The sequence below is a fragment of the Haliotis cracherodii genome, unplaced genomic scaffold, assembly GCF_022045235.1.
Source record: "Haliotis cracherodii isolate W230 unplaced genomic scaffold, xgHalCrac1.p SCAF_17, whole genome shotgun sequence".
NCBI lineage: Eukaryota > Metazoa > Mollusca > Gastropoda > Lepetellida > Haliotidae > Haliotis > Haliotis cracherodii.
The window spans coordinates 14,032,939-14,054,672 of NW_027266272.1; the positions used below are offsets into that span (position 1 = coordinate 14,032,939).

General features: G+C 41.4%; 1 protein-coding gene across 1 annotated transcript in view; it reads left to right on the top strand.

Moving 5' to 3' along the window:
- The window catches only part of LOC139464423 (uncharacterized), a 60,985-nt gene that overhangs the window by 30,765 nt on the left and 8,486 nt on the right, over positions 1-21,734 (top strand). The window contains exon 2 of the mRNA XM_071245956.1: positions 12,257-12,324. Within this exon, the coding sequence (XP_071102057.1) occupies positions 12,257-12,324 (68 nt within the window). The remainder of the gene's footprint in view (positions 1-12,256; positions 12,325-21,734) is intronic.

Consider the following 21,734-nt stretch of genomic DNA (forward strand, 5'->3'; position numbering starts at 1 on the left):
GTGTACATATTGTGTGTTCCGGGGCTAGGACTCGGAACAAAACCATAATAGGAAACAGTTATGTAAACACTGAACTAGAACGTTGGATTTTAATGGAAGCATACACTTGAAACAGTACTTTATTGAATACTTTGTTGTAGTCAAACAGTAGTATTACCAGCATGGTCGATGACGTCGTTAGTAACGTCTCAGAAATATTTTCATTATTTGGATCCTTCTTCTCGCCATCATCATTAGTATTACTATTATCCCCAATTACCAATCCTCCTCCTCCTCCTCCTCCTTCTCTTCTCCTCCTCCTCATTACTAGCATCGGTATAATTTGCGTTCTCCATCGTCACCAGCATTATCTTAAAATTAGCGTCATTACCTTCCCTTATATTCTCCTCAGCAGTTCCGACCCTCTTCCCTATAACCATCAACGATTATCGTCATTGAAGACAGTAATGTTTTATTGATTTCTACTTTATTCATTCAATACGACTTTTGTGTGTAAAATGAAATCCCATTAATATAAACGATGCCATCCCCAGTGAAATCATAAGGATTAGCGAATTCATTGTTTTGGAGAAATGCCCTTGTTTTCTCGCTGAAGTTTGACTAATTGTCTTTCCGTGTACATCACTAATTTAACTGTAACACAGTTTAAGCAAAAAAACCATGATGTGATTAACACGGCGCTAAAATCAATGATGTTGATAAGACAACATTTGTGTTGCAAATGCAGAAACTATTGATAAAAAAACCCAGAAGATCTGTTTTAATCAAGTTCACCCAAATGTTGTACGCCAGACCATTCGTCAGCACTCGCCCCTGTCCGTAATGTGCATGAAGACTCGTTCCCCCTATTGATGAATGTTATATGCGAAAATACGACAAACCAATCAGAATGCGCGTATGATTTCAAGTTCTTTGTCAAAGAATCCGTCATAAATAATTTTTGATTTTACATATGTCTTGCATCTAAAAATATACCCAAGACACAGTTAAATGTGTTTAATCATACTGTATAATTCCGCATGTCCAGTTGTGCTTTAAATTGCATCTTAAATATATATAATATATGGGTAAAGATGTGTGAACGATGACGCAACGAGTTGACAATTGTTTAAGGTATGCCCGTTTGCGCTAAGACGGAGTCCGGTCGCTGAAATGGCCATGAGAGGGGCACGAGTCGCTATTCGGCTTGTCCCAGATTAACACGAGTTGGTCACGAATGCTGGTATTGTGTCACATGATCATCTCCGGGTTCGCTAGATTTGTCGTGCACACCGATTTAGTTCTCCGAATCAAGTGCAGCCATACAAAATGTCTTTCTTTTTAATGCAGCGATATGTGTCATATACAATTTTAAAAATAATAATTCTAGAGCATTACACGGTTTTGGATGAGAATATATTCACAGAAATATTGACAGCTTGACCAAAGCTTATTACACACTCTCTGTTACAATCATTGACGGAAGTATACTTTGTTAACTAAAATTCAGTGAGCTCCTTCTGTATAAATTGGAATCTTGATGGATAGTTATGTTTTCTAAAGTTGTAAATGATTTGTTTTGACAAAATAATGATAAGGATTAAAGGATTGTTATTTTTTTTTATAAATAACCCAAAACATTTCTTTGGATAGTTTTACCGGGTTTTGTGCGATGTGTAAAAACTGGCATTCAAATATATATTCATAAAAATACACTTGAAGTCATATAAAAGTAAATAATGTAAACCAAAAGACAAAAACACAGTTTGAATAAACTAACAATGAACGCCAATCTCATTAAAATCAGATCTTAGTTCTCGCTACCGCTGAACAAAGATCTGAGGACATCCCATTACGGGTCACCTCAGACCGACCTTGCGCGAACTTTGACCGACCAGAAAGCAGCTTTCTCGTGCTTTACGGCACTAATTTCAAATTGGCGACTTCGCTTCGAAACATATTTTGACAAATTCCGTTTAAAAATTTGAAATCTGAACAAAAAACATTCTGGAATGGATAATAGATGGTCTAGATAGTAAGGAATCAGTCGATAAACCCGCAACTATCGTTCGGAATACCCCGTGTCAAAGTTTTCGAGATAGTATTATTAGAAATCACATTCCGACTGTCACTTTCATAATCTGGTAAGCGACGCACTGATTGGTCGGATGAAAGGTCGTTCTGACGTGACCCTAATGGGATGTCCTCAGATCTTTGTTTAGCGGTAGCGAGAACTAAGGTCTGATTTTAAGGCGATTGCAATGGACACCAATGACTTTTCACAAATCAATTTTTACAAATGGAGCATGACAGTACGCAGAACATGACGGTACCTGGGTGCTGATGAGAGTGGATATCGGCGTTAATATAAGAAGTCATCGATATTGAAACCAGCTGCCCCTCACCTGATTTGATTGCACGGGTTCACCCTTAAATCGATATTTCTATTATTTGATAATCCTCAGTGACACCATTGGTAAATATTATTGTCTGAAAATAAAATCTGCAGTGGTGCATTTCTATGATTTAAATTGGAAATTCTGAATTCTAGGTCAGTTGATATTTATCAAATACAAAGATACGCGGCTGTAATTGTTTTACAAATATTATTTGAAGCAGTATTTATTTTTACTCTGTTATTTATCACTTAATAAAGTGTAAGCATGTAAGATTTAATATAACTAATTTAAGATTAGAAGTGTCTTATAGGCACATGGTCCCGAGTAGTATGAGTTAAATTAGGCCTCCACCAACCACAACATGGGGTAAGAGCTGACTAAATGGGTCGGGTTGTCTGGTACTGATTTGAGGATTTACAGGACGTCGTGGTACTGCTGGAATATTGCTAAGTACGGTATTAAAAAACAAATTGAAAACAAAGGTTTCAGCAGAGAAACATTTACGTATTTAACAGAGGCATGACTCTCCCTACACTGCTAAAAATGTGTTTAGATCCGAAACACAACCTAAGCGGTTTTTTTCCCCAAAAACTTTTGACGCGTTAAGAGTCTAAACATGCTTAGGATTGTGTTAAACAGCTAAACGTGTCCAGGGTCTAAATTCCAAACAGATTTAGATTATGGGAATGTTGTGTTACTTTGTTGTTTAGGCTGTGAGAAGAAAGCTCATTCCATGTGTTTAGACCCCAAATGTGTTTAGATAGAGCATATCAAATGTGTATTCCGTTTAGGATTTACACACATTCTTAATCATGTTTAGATCTACACGTCTCGTGTGTGTTTACATTCTTAGTACATGTTTTACAGTTAATTAGCAAACGAAACGGTTAATGTAATTTGATTGACTACTGATCTGTATAACACATCTGACTGCTGTCAGCGGTATAAGAGATACATAGCTGTCACAAATATGTACATAATATCCATGCATTTATGAGTTTTTTGTTTGTTTGTTGTTTAACGCCGCACTCAGCAATGTTCCAGCTATGTGACAGCGGTGTGTAAATAATCGAGTCTGGACCAGACAATCCAGTGATTGACATCATGAGCATCGATCCACGCAATTGGGATACAATGACATGAATCAACCAAGTCAGCGAGCCTGACCACCCGATCCCATAAGTCGCCTCTTGCGACAAGCATAGTCGCCTTTTACGACAAGAATGGGTTGCTGAAGATCTATTCTATCCGGGATCTTCACGGGTCGCAAAGATGAGTCTGTATAATATGCACACATATATAAACTATTGTTTCCATGAGGTAGGAGCTATAAGTAAAATAACGACTTGTATATCAATGGGTTGAGTGGGATTTAGATTAACTCAGTGGTAGAGCGCAATTTTTTTAGAGCTTTCTTAACATTCCACCTTTATTGTGTTCGCCATTGAGTGATTTTCAGCAATAAAATACAACGTCCAAGAGATAAATTACTTTCAATAAATTTATAAGTGTTACCTTTGGAGGATTGATTCTACCAGATAACCATAATGTTGATGAATATCTATCCGTTTTGAAATTACCTATGTTTGTTTGTTTGTTGTTTAACGCCGCACTCAGCAATATTCCAGCTATACGACGGCGGTCTGTACATAATCGAGTCTGGACCAGACAATTCAGCGATTGACATCCTGGGCATCAATCCACGACATTGGGATATGATAACATGCATCAACGAAGTCAGCGAGCCTGACCACCCGATCCCGTTAGTCGCCTCGTACGACAAGCAAAGTCGCCTTTTACGGCAAGAATGGGTTGCTGAAGATCTATTCTACAATACCTTTGAGTGAGGTTGATATTTAATTAAGCAAACGACAAGCAAAGTCGCCTTTTACGGCAAGAATGGGTTGCTGAAGCCCTATTCTACAATACCTTCGAGTGAGGTTGATATTTAATTAAGCAAACGGTCCGCAAGACTAGCCACACAGGAAGAAGAAAATAACTCATTAATACTGCATATACATATATATCTCAGTGATTGACGAGGCTTGAAGGACGCCACGTCCAGTGACTGCTGATATAACGAGGACAGTGTGTCCCAGGTGACCTTCGGGGACAGATATAGCTAATTGTGCATCTTGTGTTCTGTAGTATTAGTAGAAATAACATGTTTCGGCTAACAATATCCACGTAGGCCGGCAGTTAGACTGAATCCCTTCTAATCATCGGATCTTATTTTTCCAAGACGTTAACTCGGCCCTAGTTAGTAACACTAACACACATAATGATGACGTTTATATGCTTAATATTTAGGAGATAAATATTTCCGTACATCCATTAAGTATAACATCACGCACATCTTACAAAACTAAATATTTATCGACATTGTAACATGAACGTTACTTAAAATCGATATTTAGGAGGAACTATTTTTCCCAGCGCATGACGCAGCAAAACTGTCGTTAGTATTACGTCTCCTCGTTCTAACCTTCGGCAACATGCATGATATGGGGTGCCGCGAAACCGATCTCTGGTTTCAAGGCACTCCAATAATGATGGTTCATTTTACGAAAGAGTTGGTCACATTTTTTTGAAACAGGAAACATCATAAATTCATATCCTTATCACAGATACAATTATATCTAATTCACGGAAAAATACTACACTGTAAAATATGTTTAGATCCTAATAACACACCTAAGCACGTTCCTTGTCCCATTATTTTAACGAGTTTAGAGGCCAACACGTGTTTCAAATCTAACCATGTTTAGGTTTTAAATTAATTCGGTTTTGTGTTCAGTTTGTATGCGACAATTACATTTGAAACGATTTAGAATTTATCAGTATGTGTTCTACGATGAACGTTATGATTCTAATAATAAACCCTAATTAATCTGATGATTTGGTTTTTAGTACACTGTAAATAATATGTTTAGGATGTAAACACAGACAAGACATGTTTAGATCGAAACATGATTGGGAATGTGTTTAAATCCTAAACGGAATACATTTGGCGTATATCACGGGCCTACTAGGTCCGTGGTTATATCTGAATGTATTTAGGTCTTAACACCTGAAATGAGCTATAACCTCACAGCTTAAAAACCACCTAAACACAACATCGCCACAATCAAAACATGTTCAGAATTTTAACACGTTGAAACTTGTTTAGATTTCAGACAGGCACGCACGCAACCCTAAATTGATTAAGACCTAAACATGACATCAAAACATTAAGTAGATTTATGCGAAATAATGGGAATATTGTCTTGTACACGGCTGCGACAGTATTTGCAAAGTTTTTCGGAGCCGTTTTGTTATTAACACGAGACTATGATGTCACGTGACCGGATATAACTATGCAAAAGTAGCGTAATACCATCGTGCTTCGCGATGGTAGTTGCGTATCTAATGGCTGTCAGTATTTATGATTCAGCCACTAAGGGGATCGGGTGATCATGCTTCTTGCTTGTGTGCCCCTTAACCCCGATGGAGAAGGATGATGCTCATAATATCAATCACTGGTTCGTCTGCTCCAGACTCGATTATATACATGCGGCTGGAATATTCCAAGAATATTGCTGGAATGTTGGTGACTGCGGCGTAAACAAGAAACAAAACAAGCATGGTTATTGGATTAAACATATAAATTAACGGATTCTAGCAGAGTTATGGACTTCACTTGGACACTAGCCCCTCACATCAACATCAAGGCGTCCGATAGATCCTATGAGACCCGTGAAGATCCGGGGTAGAATAGATCTTCAGCAACCCATGCTTGCCGTAAAAGGCGACTATGCTTGTCGTAAAAGGCGACTAACGGGATCGAGTGGTCAGTCTCGCTGACTTGGTTAATACATGTCTTCGATCCCAATTGCGTAGATCGATGATCATGATGTCAATCACTGGATTGTCTGGTCCAGACTCGATTTTTTTACAGACCGCCGTCATATAGCTGGAATATTGCTGAGTGCGGCGTTAAACAACAAACAAACAAACAAACAAAACAAACGATAGATCCTATGTAGTATCTGATATTTTACCAGTAAGACGACATGTTAATTTATGCCCTTTTCCCTGTTGAAAGTCTTGGTTACAGGTTACCTTCTAGTCTGTGGGGTAATACTGGCTGCTTATTAGAGAAGGGTTTGCTTGTTATTAGGTAAAGTATTGCTGGTTACTATAGAAGGTTTTTTTCTTGGTCTGCAGAACAGCCGCCCATTAAAATCAGAACTGTAAAGAATATATCGGTAATAAAAACCAACCAGACCAAATATGATCGATATGGGAAGTGGCGTATCCCATACTTCATACTCGGATCTAGTGTGTGCGTGCGTGCGTGCGTGCGTGCGTGCGTGCGTGCGTGTGTGCATGCTTGCGTGTGTGCATGTCTGTGTGTGTGTTCATCAAAGTATCACAACTACCAGACTATATAATATTTTTCCAACCATCGACATATTTTACGTTAAGTGCACCTCACAATTTTTATAATACAATATGTATCCTCTCTTGTGTTCATAGGCACATGTTGCAAGGGGTTGGGTGCACAACCTTTTGGATAAGATGTTATGTTTATTAGGCGATAACATGATTATTAGTTTGCTTTGAAAAAATGATGGTGCACTCCCCACCCACACCCCTCTTCCTTCACACTACCATTCCCACCTACCCCCCCCCCCCCCCCCCCCCCCCCCCTTTCTGCACCCCCGGATGAAGCAATCCTATTCCACAACCGCTTCTGCTATATATACATCTGTATAATGCAAGTAACGCCATTGTTACAAATCATGGCTTTACCTGGCATAACAGGGACCAGTTGATTAACGCTTGGCAGGGGTAGACCGTTGATTAATGCCTCGGATTTCACATTGAAGAATCGATTATGACACAATTTGCTGAATAAACTCCGTTACTCCCATGCATTATTTCTATGGCGAGTGAACGTCACGCGATGCCAGCTCAAGCAAATCTACCGGTGGAAATTGCAATCTAATTTATTTAAACGTTTACAGATGTAGTTCCATTCTGTTATGATAATAAATAATACAAATATTAATAGCTTTTTAAACGCTTTTTGGTAAACATGTGAAGGACATTTCAAAATTTGACGCACCAGTGTCAAAAATGATGTCCGATGCAATTCCTTCGTTTGTTTTGCAACATACGATACGTGTTTTTTGTGAACAGTTGATTTGCCTTTGCATGTGTTTGTGACGGGTGTCACCGATGGTGCAGGATACCCTCACTTTTTCGCGAACACCTGGTATCATCACTATTTGATAGTGATTCACAAACACGTGCTCATGATACAGTCGGAATCGTACAATGGACTCTGCTTCTTGCAGATATTTCTTATGATAATGGAAGGATTTTGTCGCTTTTATCTACATACTTATAACCCCTTGATTAGGGTGGACTCTAATTATATTCTCAGCTCCACAAAAGTACACAACCCAAACTTTAAGGCGTTAGAAGGTTTTGACATCACATTAACATCTCAGCCACCCCCGGCACCATGATTGTGGGTTCGAATCCAAGATCCGTCCTGATTATAACCCCATGCTTGTCAGCATCAACCTTTTGTCCGTGTGTTGATTGTGCGGAACGTGACTTCTGGCAAACATAAAGAACATGACTCATTACTTCAAGAAAAGCGTCATCAATGGTCAAAGGAGATACAATGATACCTAGTGCGTAGGTTTGCTGTGCCGATGGTCGTTAGTTCGAATCCAAGAGGGGGCACGGGTGGCCCAGTCGCCGCGATTCGATGTGCAGAGTTGCGTCCCTTGGGCACGCCAGAAACCTATGATTGTGGGTTCGAATCCCGGTTCGCCCCGATTATGTTTCTAGGTTTGTCAGCACCATACCCGTGCTCGTGGGTTTCACCGAAGAAGTAAACGTCTGAGACCTGCATCACTCCGGGCTTTCCTCCCACATTAAGCTGACACGACGTGATATAACTGGAATACTGTTAAAAGCGGCGTTAAACCCAACTCACTCACCCACTCGAATCAAAGAACCGTCTTGAATATGATCCTGCCAGCTCCAAATGCGTGCTCGTGGGTAAAAAAGAAATGGTGTGTTGGGCTTTTCCTTTCCATTCAACTGACACACCGTCGTATTCCTGAAATACTTTAAGAGCGGCGTTAGCCAGTGAGTAAGTGAGTTGGGTTTAACGCCAATTTCCAGTTATTTCAGTAATATCACGACGTGTCAGCTTGATGTGGGAGGAAAGCGCGATTAATGCAAGTCTCAGACTTTTACCACTTTGGTGAAACCCACGAGTACGGATGCTGACAAACCTAGAAAACATTATCGGGACGAACCGGGATTCGAACACACGACCAAAAGTTTCGCCTTGTGCTTGTTGGTACTGTATTGACACAGGCTTACATTAAACCACAGCATGGCATGGATATTCGCGCCAGCAACAAAGCGTTGATATATAGCCCCACATATACCCAAGGTCGTACACTAGTTTGGTTGACTTTGTTATCTGATTATGTTTGTAGCAACAATAGGATTGTCGGTGCGTGAAGGCCTATTGTTGTTTGTTTGCTGTTTAACGCCGCACTCACCAATGTTCCACCTATGTGACGGAGGTCTGTAAATAATCGATTCTGGACCAGACAATCCAGTGATTGACATCATGAGCATCGATCCACGCCATTGGGATCGATGACATGTATCAACCAAGTCAGCGAGCCTGAGCATCCGACCCCGTTCGTCGCCTCTTACGACAAGCATAGTCGCCTTTACGGCAAGCATAGGTTGCTGAAGACCTATTCTACTCCGGATCTTCGCGTGTAGGAAGGTCTATTGACCTATTGTACATCGATGTATGTGAGGCTCTCGATGCAAGACCCACACCAACAAACCACCTCGACCCCGAACCCTTTATCACAAATGTAATCAGCCGTAAGGAACGATTCAGCAAAGCTAAAATGTCCAAACAAAAGATTTATATACCTTTTACCGACCATGTGTGTTGGGTGAGTGAGTTGGGTCTAACGTCTCTTTGAGCAATATTCAAGTTATATCACGCCGTGTCAGTTTACTGTGTCAGTAAATCCCCAGCTGATGCAGGTCTCAGACGTTAACCAGTTTGGTGAAACCCACGAGCTTGGTGCAGACAAACCAACAAATATTCGAACCTAGATTATATGTTTCTGGCACGCTAAAGGGATGCAACTCTGTGAGAATTGCGTCGCCTTGTGCGACTGGGCCACCCGTGCCCTTATAAGGGCTATTATACCTGAAACAAACCTGTTTCTGTGTTTGCCTGAGATATATTTGCCGTCAGTATTCTTAGAGTGCAGTGTCGGGTAGCCTAGTGGTTAAAGCGTTCGCTCGTCACGCCGAAGACCCGGGTTCGATTCCCGACATGGGTACAATGTGTGAAGCCAATTTCTGGTGTCCCCCGCCGTGATGTTGTTGGAATATCGCTAAAAGCGGCGTAAAATCAAACTCACTCCCTCACTTCGAGAGCAGTCAGGGAATAGTGCCATCTCATTGTCTATCACAAAACAGCCAAGTCCAATTTCACATAGAAATGCGAGATGATGGTTACGATACAGTGTTCAAACAAAAGTCGGACGAATGTCTGTAACGACACACCCTATTGATTATATGGTGTCTATTCAGCCTTCGGAAACGTCATTCCGTTTCTGAAACTGACACGCCATGATTATATAACTATACAGGTGAACCCATCTCTCATGTCCAGTGGTCGCAGTATACATGATCTTCCTCGCTTCATCAAACATACGGTCTTACAAAAATGTATCCAGATTAGTGTTGTGGAAAAAGGAACGATCGGAAGCGAATTGTTGTATCAGTTATTACTAGACGTGCTGGTGTTGTCAAAAGGTGCAAAATGAATTACCTCCTTAGACCCGGTTTGCAACCTGAATCATCACATCGACTTGACGTGTAACCTAAATTGATATATAGATTCCGTGTGCAACTTAATACCCCATAGAAATGGTGTACAACTAGAATAGCCCGATATGGGGTTGGCGTGCTCCGTGCCAAATCAACTTTCCTATATAGACTCGGTGTGCAGCCTACATTCCTATTAGTTTAGTTTAAACATATTTTATTCTCATGAAAAGGATTGGGCACAAGTTATCACAACTTAGAACGCCCTCTCCCATAGATTTACATGTATGCTTATTTACAGTTAATAAATCAAATGACAGAAAGGAAAGAAAATAGATAAAGAAACGTATATACATTCACACTGCTCACTCAAACCTTTTTTGTTTTCTTTATATATGTATGTACATGTTTTCGTTTACATGATTAGGTAAAATTGCATTTCCAACTAGCATCAGGTCAATATTTACATCACAGGTATCTTTCATAATTAACAACAGTGAGTGCATCAATTCGTTTCTAGCTGATTTAAACAAAGGACATTCCTATGTAGACACGGTGTTTAACCAACATTCCTATATAGATTCGGTGTGCAACCTACATTCCTATATATACTGTGTGGATCCTGCATTCCTATATAGATTCGGTGTGCAACCTACATGCCTATATATACTGTGTGGATCCTGCATTCCTATATAGATTCGGTGTGCAACCTACATGCCTATATATACTGTGTGGAACCTACATTCCTATATATACTGTGTGGATCCTGCATTCCTATATAGACTCGGTGTGCAACCAACATTCCTATATAGACTGTGTGGATCCTGCATTCCTATATAGACTCGGTGTGCAACCTACATTCCTATATAGACTGTGTGGATCCTGCATTCCTATATAGACTAGGTGTGCAACCTGCATTCCTATGTAGACACGGTGTTCAACCAACATTCCTATATATACTGTGTGGATCCTGCATTCCTATATAGACTCGGTGTGCAACCTACATTCCTATATAGACTGTGTGGAACCTGCATTCCTATATAGACTCGGTGTGCAACCTACATGGACATATAGACTCGGTGCGCAACCTAATTCCTATATTGACTCGGTGTTTGCACATGGTTTGCAATTTGAATAATTTATATGGACTCGGTGTGCAACTCAAATCCTCCCGTGTGTCCTGGTGTGCAACTAGAATATTGGATTGGCCTGCATTACTATGAATATATGCACTGGACGGATGATCTGAATCTCCCCAATAGATTTGGTTTGCAACATAAATAGACCATATAAACTCCGAGTGCAACCTGAATTGTCATATAAACCTAGCGTGCAAATTGAATCACCATAGTGGCTTGGTGTTCTATCCGAAACACCACAAAACTTGGCGTGCAACCTGTTCGTGTTATTTTAGATCGATAAGCTTAGAAATGTTAAAATGTCATAAGTTAGTCGTAATGCGGTAGAATATACATATTATATGAAGATGAATTATATAATAATTAAATTACGAAAGAGAAACGAAATGGATACGTTCAATCCGAAAAAAAATACGAAAATATCGCCACGGTGCATTTGTGTCGTTTGTCCGCGTAACAAAATATTCCAAAACATGGCATTAAAAGTATTCTTTCTATATGGATCAGGCACCACTTCACCTGCACATCTTGACTGACATTTGACCATTAATAATTGTTTGTTTGTTGTTTAACGTCGCACTCAACAATATTCCAGCCATATAGAGCACTTATATCTGTAATAAATCGAGTCTTGACCAGACAATCCAGTGATTGACATCATGAGCATCGGTCCACGCAATTTGGATACGATGACATGCATCAACCAAGTCAGCGAGCCTGATCACCCGATCCCATTTGTCGCCTCTTACGACAAGCATAGGTTGTTGAAGATCAATTCTAACCCGGATCTTCACGTGTAGCTTATAAATGAATGTTATTTACGATGTGTTTGTCCAATGAGTGTTTTCTTCTGTATTGCAGTGTGATGGACAGTGTTCCGACACCGAGGACGGTGGCGAGAACTGCTGGTACGCTCTGTGGTACTTATGGTGAGTTGACTACGTCAGACTTCTAGATCACGTGCACTTGTAAACCACACTGACACCGCGTGAGGAAAACACGTGAAACTTCAGTTTTCATGTTGAAAAACTAAAAATGACAGCCTCCGTAACATTTTGTGAAAAGACTACGTTCTATATCTAGTAGCTATTGAAACTAAATTGAAACACAAGTCATTCTGTTGTTTAAACACACATCATTCTGTTGTTTAAACGCTCCATTATTTTTCTGGAATGGAGAGTTTCTTTGTCAACCATACATTATCTTGCAACAACATTTCAATTAATTTACACTTCAAACAGACGGAACTGTATATATATATATAACTATATATATATATATTGACAAGGAAATGGTTTTGAATTTTGTCGAAAACATGCGTCGCCAGCGGGGTTCAAGCCAGCATGCTTTGATTTGAGAACGTAAAACTGTCGACCACGGCTACGGCGACTCAAGACATTACGGGGTGAAATAAACTATCAACTATTTTCAAATAGTTGAATGGTCCTAAAGGCTAAATGAATATGAATATGATGTTGTTACAGCTGGTCACCCATAACAATGTTCATATTTAAAGCAATTAGATAAACCTTTGACAAGAAAACTGCAGGTAAACATATATATATCCTTGTTCAGGGCTCTATATTTCATATATTCCCCGCCTGTATGTATGTATGTTCAACGTGCAAGTGATTTATACAATACAAGTTTAGGGCCCCATGAAATTACAAAGAGCCGTGTCCCTCGTGCATCACGCGGGGCGGTCGGGTAGCCTAGTGGTTAAAGCGTTCGCTCGTCAGGCCGAAGACCCGGGTTCGATTCCCGACATGGGTACAATGTGTGAAGCCCATTTCTGGTGTCCCCCGCCGTGATATTGCTGGAATATTGCCATAAGCGGCGTAAAACCATACTCACTCACTCACTCACTCGAGCATCACGCAAGGGCGACTCAGCGCAGTATACATACGGTCTACAAAGAGTTCTGGTATATTTTCCAATATTTTCCACATGAGTATGTTTTGTCACAGTGTACAATTAGGAATGTGTTTTTAGTAGGGGAAAAGCCTCGTAACTCTGCATTCCATGAAATAATGGGCCTCCCAATTGCGGGGCATCTGCGCCATTATTGTTAAGGAATGGACAGTTACTCGGACATTCCCCTCGACGTGAGACTTGGGCCATCTTCCTTGACAGTCATGAAAAAACGATGTTACCAATGATATATAGATCAAGGGGGACGTAATTTGAACAACAAAAAGAACGTCAGTACATGATGACGTAACCTAAAAAGTGGATGAATTACAGTCGGTCCCTTTGACCTCTTAGGAAATTTGGATTGATTTGGGTGTGATTTGCTTTAGGGTTAAGATGTTCTTGAAAATTCTGAGTGGTGATTTGCACACAGAGTGAGTGAGCTGGGTTTAACGCAGCTTTTAACAGTATTTTAGTCATATCACGGCGTGTCAGCTTAATGTTGGAGGGAAGCCCGAAGTGACGCAGGTCTCAGACGCTTACCACTTCGGTGAAACCCACGAGCACGGGTATGGTGCTGACAAACCTAGAAACTTAATCGGGGCGAACCGGGATTCGAACCCACAATCACAGGTTTCTGGCGTGCCTAAGGGACGCAACTCTGCACAGCGAATCGCGGCGCCTTAGACGAGTGGGCCACCCGTGCCCCTCCACACAGATGGTGATGTAACTAATCGGGGAACAAGTCGAACATAAAACGGTGAAAAGTGAGGGAATGAATAATATTTCAAGTCGACGGACCCCCCTTTTGAAAACCAAATGTTGCAGGCAGTAAAACTGACCGAGGGAGGATTTTGATATTTTGCACCCTTCCCTTTTAAAAATGCTGTATCCGCTATTGCAAGAGTAGCCTAGTGGTTAAAGCGTTCGCACGCCGTGATATTGCTGGAATATTGCTAAAAGCGGCGTAAAACCATACTCACTCTTGCCCATTGCAAAAAACATAATCGGGCTGAACCGGGATTCGAACCCAAGGTTTCTGGTGTGCCCAAGGGACGCGACCCTGCGAAGCTGATTGTGGCGCCTAAGACGACAGGCCACCGGTGCACACCTTCACTGGGCAATGGCAGAATTGTTACATTTGTATCCAAGGGTTACCATGGTGGCACGTGGTCCTGTGCACAACGCAAAGGTCGCAAATCAGGTGAAGTTTAGCAACGTCGGTCGCGGAGAGTCCTTAGATGGGCGACCGCATTTTGGCAGCTTGGCTCCTGAGAGTTTCTAGGGCTTCGGTCCTGCCCCACACTGAAGCACATGTAGAACATTTGCTATCTCCTTGGGCAAGTGACTTTGTTCGAAATGTGCTTCTGTTCACCCAGCAGTGAATGGGTACCCGGTAGGATGAGCTATCAATCTGGTTGTCAACCTTCTAAGCGCCTAATAGGCAGCTTAAGCTGATACTCCCCAGGGAGCTGAAAATGATTGATGAGTGCTCACTGATCCATGGCCAGTGACCGGGATTATAATAGCGCTTTTGGCATGCCCCTGTCTGGTGTGGAAATATGCTCAATATAAATGGTCTATAATAATTATTTGGTAATCAGTGTCGACAGAACACCTCGTTTCACATGACCAGTGCTAATGTCTCCCCAAAGTAATCATCTAAAAAACAAATTACCGGGTCCAATCTAGGAAATGGTATAATAGTAATCCTTCGGGGCTACTTACTTACTTACTTATATTGGAGATTTAACGTGCGCTTTCCGACTGGAAGAGTATGTCGCACACGGGAGTCGGGGCTGACCTGGACGCCCATTTATAGGACGTAGTCAACTGTGACCTCGTACTCACTTATGTGTTAAATAAACATTACTGGATCAACAGGGCGAGTAGAAGATCACAAGCAACAGACCGTCCCTTGGGCTGATCCCAGCATTGACTCTGGTGGTATGTGCAATGACTCATTCCTGCTATATAAATCCTGCCTAGATAACATACTGTGACAGGATGTGCAGTTACCGAGTCCTGCCTAAATGACATACTCTGACAGGATGTGCTGTGACTGAGTCCTGTCTATATAACGTACTCTGGCAGGATGTGCAGTGACTGAATCCTGTCTAGATAACATACTGTGACAGGATGTGCAGTGACTGAGTCCTGCCTATATAACATACTGTGACAGGATGTGCAGTGACTGAGTCCTGTCTATATAACATACTGTGACAGGATGTGCAGTGACTGAGTCCTGCCTATATAACATACTGTGACAGGATGTGCAGTGACTGAGTCCTGCCTATATAACATACTGTGACAGGATGTGCAGTGACTGAGTCCGGCCTATATAACATACTCTGACAGGATGTACAGTGACTGTGTCCCGTGTATATAACATACTCTGACAGGATGTACAGTGACTGTGTCCTGCCTATATAACATACTCTGACAGGATGTGCAGTGACTGTGTCCTGCCTATATAACATACTCTGACAGGATGTACAGTGACTGTGTCCCGTGTATATAACATACTCTGACAGGATGTACAGTGACTGAGTCCTGCCTATATAACATACTCTGACAGGATGTACAGTGACTGAGTCCTGCCTATATAACATACTCTGACAGGATGTACAGTGACTGAGTCCTGCCTATATAACATACTCTGACAGGATGTACAGTGACTGAGTCCCGTGTATATAACATACTCTGGCAGGATGTACAGTGACTGAGTCCTGCCTATATAACATACTCTGACAGGATGTACAGTGACTGAGTCCTGCCTATATAACATACTCTGACAGGATGTACAGTGACTGAGTCCTGCCTATATAACATACTCTGACAGGATGTACAGTGACTGAGTCCCGTGTATATAACATACTCTGGCAGGATGTACAGTGACTGAGTCCTGCCTATATAACATACTCTGACAGGATGTGCAGTGACTGAGTCCTACCTATATAACATACTCTGACAGGATGTACAGTGACTGAGTCCTGCCTATATAACATACTCTGACAGGATGTGCAGTGACTGAGTCCTGCCTATATAACATACTCTGACAGGATGTACAGTGACTGAGTCCTGCCTATATAACATACTCTGACAGGATGTACAGTGACTGAGTCCTGCCTATATAACATACTCTGACAGGATGTACAGTGACTGAGTCCTGCCTATATAACATACTCTGACAGGATGTACAGTGACTGTGTCCCGTGTATATAACATACTCTGACAGGATGTACAGTGACTGAGTCCTGCCTATATAACATACTCTGACAGGATGTACAGTGACTGAGTCCTGCCTATATAACATACTCTGACAGGATGTACAGTGACTGAGTCCCGTGTATATAACATACTCTGACAGGATGTACAGTGACTGAGTCCTGTCTATATAACATACTCTGACAGGATGTGCAGTGACTGAGTCCTGCCTATATAATATACTCTGACAGGATGTACAGTGACTGAGTCCTGTCTATATAACATACTCTGACAGGATGTACAGTGACTGAGTCCTGCCTATATAATATACTCTGACAGGATGTACAGTGACTGAGTCCTGCCTATATAACATACTCTGACAGGATGTACAGTGACTGTGTCCCGTGTATATAACATACTCTGACAGGATGTACAGTGACTGAGTCCTGCCTATATAACATACTCTGACAGGATGTACAGTGACTGTGTCCTGTCTATATAACATACTCTGACAGGATGTACAGTGACTGAGTCCTGCCTATATAACATACTCTGACAGGATGTACAGTGACTGAGTCCTGCCTATATAACATACTCTGACAGGATGTGCAGTGACTGAGTCCTGCCTATATAACATACTCTGACAGGATGTACAGTGACTGAATCCTGCCTATATAACATACTCTGACAGGATGTACAGTGACTGAATCCTGCCCATATAACATACTCCGGCAGGATGTGCAGTGGAAATCATCATTCGCTGGGATCAGTCAGTTTATCCGTTCGTAATCCACTAACTTAAACGATTATCACTCGAAATTAACTGACATCAGAGCGAACAGAAACGGGCTTGAGTGCTGACGGCGACTGCCGATTGTCGTTACTTATTATATTGGCGATACAAGGGAGAGCTCCATGTGTCATCGAACTCCGATTGCTTCAATACAATTCTGTAATATCGCCAACAAAATTAAAACTATATAACTATTCACTGATACTGTCAGCTATAAATTCCTATATAATTCGCTATACTATTAATTCCTCTCAGCAATGATTTATTGCAGTATTGTACAAGCACAGGAATAATTCAGGAAATAGTCTCTAAGTCTGACATTCCGTAATGTTTAACACCGACATAGATTCCCAGAATTCTTTGATGCAATCTGCACACGCCCTCTATTCAGAGACTGCACGCTATGTTTTATATGCACTGCGTGGGGTAACATTGTGCCAGCGTGCCATGTCCCCTGCCAACGAAAGGTTATTTAATCAATGTTTATTTATATATTTATTTATTAGTTATTGGCTACATAAAAAGGAACAATACGAGTCTTGCTGAAGGGCAGTTCGCAGAATCTGGGTCAGGAGTTAGGGGGTCGGGTTAACGTATACAAACAGAGAGTAAATATGTTTGTTGCTTTTCATAGCGGGCACAGATTAGGTTACGTCCCTTAGGCGTTTCTATATAGGACTCTTTGGCCGTAGGTTCGAATCCCAGATGCGCGCTAAATATGATCCATGGATCTTCAACGCCATACCTGGACCCACTTACACAAAGTGATCATAGCGCTAAGATGATCGTAACTCTCATACTTTAACATAGGCTTACACTAGTCTTATCGCTAAGATCGCTTCGTGCATGTGGGCCCTGTGCTTGTTGGTATCCTCAAAATTGTAAATGTCTGAACATGTATCGGGTTTCATTCTGCAGTGTTATTACTGAAATACTGTTCTGTTAAGGGGCAGTCGGGTAGCCTAGTGGTTAAAGTGTTCGCTCGCCACGCCGAAGATCTGGGTTCGATTCCCGACATAGGTACACTGTGTGAAGCCCATTTGATATTGCTGGAATATTGCTAAAAGCGGCGTAAAACCAAACTCACTCACTCACTGTTCTGTTACACTCACTCGCTCTGCTGTTTATAATCGTAAGGAACACACACACACACACACACACACACACACACACACACACACACACACATCCCCTAAGCGTTCGTTGCGTAACGTCTATCCAACTATATAGTCTTATATTGCCACTTGCCACTTGCCAACAACAAACTGTAGCGATATCCCTTGCCCCTAGAGAACGGGTCGGGTCGAAGTGAGATTATCAAGGTCTGAGTGGGGGTTTGTTTCTTCAAGATGTCTTGGAGCTTTACACCAAGACATTCCTTGGCGGTTATTCCATTCCTTACAACTAACTAGGTGTGACTAAGTCAGTTTCATCTCAAACGAAACTTCAAGCGAGCAAGTTTTTCTCGCAGTGCGTCGTCCATGGGAGGATATTCAGCCTGTGTATGCCAACCCCAAGAATCTAGGTCTTCGATGAAGTGTAAATATGTCACTTGGATAAATCAATCAAAGTGTGTGATAAAGTTTGCTACTAAGATATATTCAAGACAGTTCGTGACAGGTACAAGCCAGGAGGCAGCACAAAGGCTAAAGTTACCCTGCTTGTCAGAGCTGCTCACTGACCTGACTAGCGGCCCCCACCATTTACCATACTAGTATTACATAGGCCAAATCCCTCTCAAAGACGCCCAGCAGTAGGCTACAGATCGATATCTGCTGATCGATTATTGAGGATAAATTATCAGTTTCTGGGGTTACGACAGTGGTATAAACAATAGCCATCGATGTGGTTTATGAGGGCATGTGTGTAAAGAAATGTTGCAGGTGCTCGCCAGGCCGCTCGTTATGTAACGGTAAAGTGAGACCCCGTTAATCCAGACGATACAGGGCCACTGTGAAATTGCCCGGATTATGATTATCAATTTCTAGATAAACGAATATACATTTTATATACATATGAACAGCACCGATAGAATGTGCCAGATAGCTAACTATCAATGCTCTATCACGGATGAATTAATATATACAAGCCAAATTTTACTTAGTTTAGCCATGTTACACACATGGTCGTGTGTGCGTACGTCCGTCCAAGCGTGTGTGTGTGTGTGTGTGTAAGTGTGTGTGTCTGTCTGTCTGTGTGTGTCTGTGTGTCTTTGTCTGCTTGGGGTGGGGGTATAAAAAATGCATGTTGCTGAAAAGCAGTCTGCCCCAAGATTCAAATCATGATGGTTGTACGTTAAAATAATGTGATGTGGGACCAAAACAAATTGGTTGGTTCACCCACACACGGAAAGAGTAATATACGTTTTGAAGCACTGACTGAACACATATTCTATCTCAAACCAGGCGCCAGACAAATGGTGTGATCGTAATGCCATTTACAATTTTTTTTAATTTGGAGGGATTTCTACAACAACAACAACAACAACAACAACAACAACAATTATAATTATAATACCGAAGGATATGTATAGATAAAAAGAAGCAGTAATGTGATATTAAATGCACCAGATGTATTCTTACTAAGTAAAAGCATATATTAAATGTATTGATACCAGGGATAAAACATATTGTGAATGCATTTATACTTTGTGTGTTTATATGACCAAGACGTATGCATGCCGTCAATGGATGGCATTCTAGGTGCTTTGTCTGAAACAATTACCCCTAATTTATTAACCCAAATCCTGAGGTGATAAAAGAGGCCTAATGAAGATGCGTCATGGAATATAACGTGTAGGCCAGAAAGAACTGGTCTAGTGACACACTTTCTCTGAGGGGATGAGCACCTACTGACTGATGACACCAGACACGTCAGGTCGGTGAGAATCAACAAAGGGTGGTTGAGTAGTGATTACAATTATCACCCGAGGGAGTGTGGGATAGTGGATGCATTAATGTACAACTATACAGCTATTCATCACGTATGTTTAACCGTTGTCGCCGAGTTGCGCGGGGAGTACGCCATAAAAGTTTATCATCAGCTTAATGGATGATTACACTGCCTCATCAACCAATACCATGGGATGTAATTCGACAAGCATCTCTTTCATGTCACAATCACGCACACACGTATGTAGAAACACATGTACACATGCACGCATACATAAACATACAGACACTCACATACACCCACACATAAACAGACGAACACACGTGCATACGTACACATACACCAATACATACACACACGGACACACGTATATACATACACACACACGACACACACACACCTCATACACACATACATACATACATACACACATACGCACACACACACACACACATACACGAACGGCACGCACCGCACGCACCGCACGCTACGCACGCACGTCGCTATATAAGTGCAATAATCAATAATCTTGGACCCACGAAAGCGCCGATAAAGCAGCTAAATTATCTCTCAAAATACCAGAAATAAGCCTAAACCTACCCATCTCAAAATCAGAAATTAAAAGTGTAAACAAACAAAAAAAACCCAAAAAATGGCATAATCAATGTCAAAACTCAAATCAAAAAAGTGCACAGAAAACCACTAGCCAAACCTAAAATCCTACACCCCTCTAAAAAAATTGACATTAATTACAAAACTCCAAACAGGACACACGAACCTAAATAACCACCTAAAACATCTTAAAAGACACACCACAGGCAACTGCCCCCACTGCAAACAACCCGAAACCACAGAACACGCACTCATCCACTGCACCCACTACCAAACACACCGAACCACACTACAAACCACCCTCAATCTAAATAAGGTTCCTACTCTAGATGAAATACTAAACCCTCAAAATAAACTAGAAAACATCAAGGCCCTAGGCGTATTCCTAATCAAAACAGACCTAATTAAGCGCATCTAAAAACTAATTAATCTACCAATCCAAAATCCAATAAATATACAAACACCCACCTCACCCGGCTCCCTTAGTTCCCTCCTCCACCCACCTCGGCATTTATTCCAAATTTAAAAATTTCAAAAAATCAATATAAGCAACCCCTAAAAGCTCCCTCTTGGGTTGCACACACCACTTTCACCCTTCTCGGAATACACTAAATGGTCCGGCCAGGCCCGTGTGCGAAATACGCTGCAGTCGGAAAGCGCACGTTAAATCTTCTATATCAGTCAGTCAGGACCCATTTCACCTCACCTCACCTCACTGCCTGGGAAGGACGGTCTCTGCAAGCCCAAACCCGCATGAGGTAACGGCCATTAAACACTTAATTCTAACAGCAGTCATTATGCCGACAGTAATCAGGCTGAGAGACATAGATAATTGCACGTCAGATGATCAAGGCTAATTGTCATCAAAGTGTTGGACTCAAACCTGGATGTCCTCCACAGTTAATGGCCAAAATGCTGGTTAAA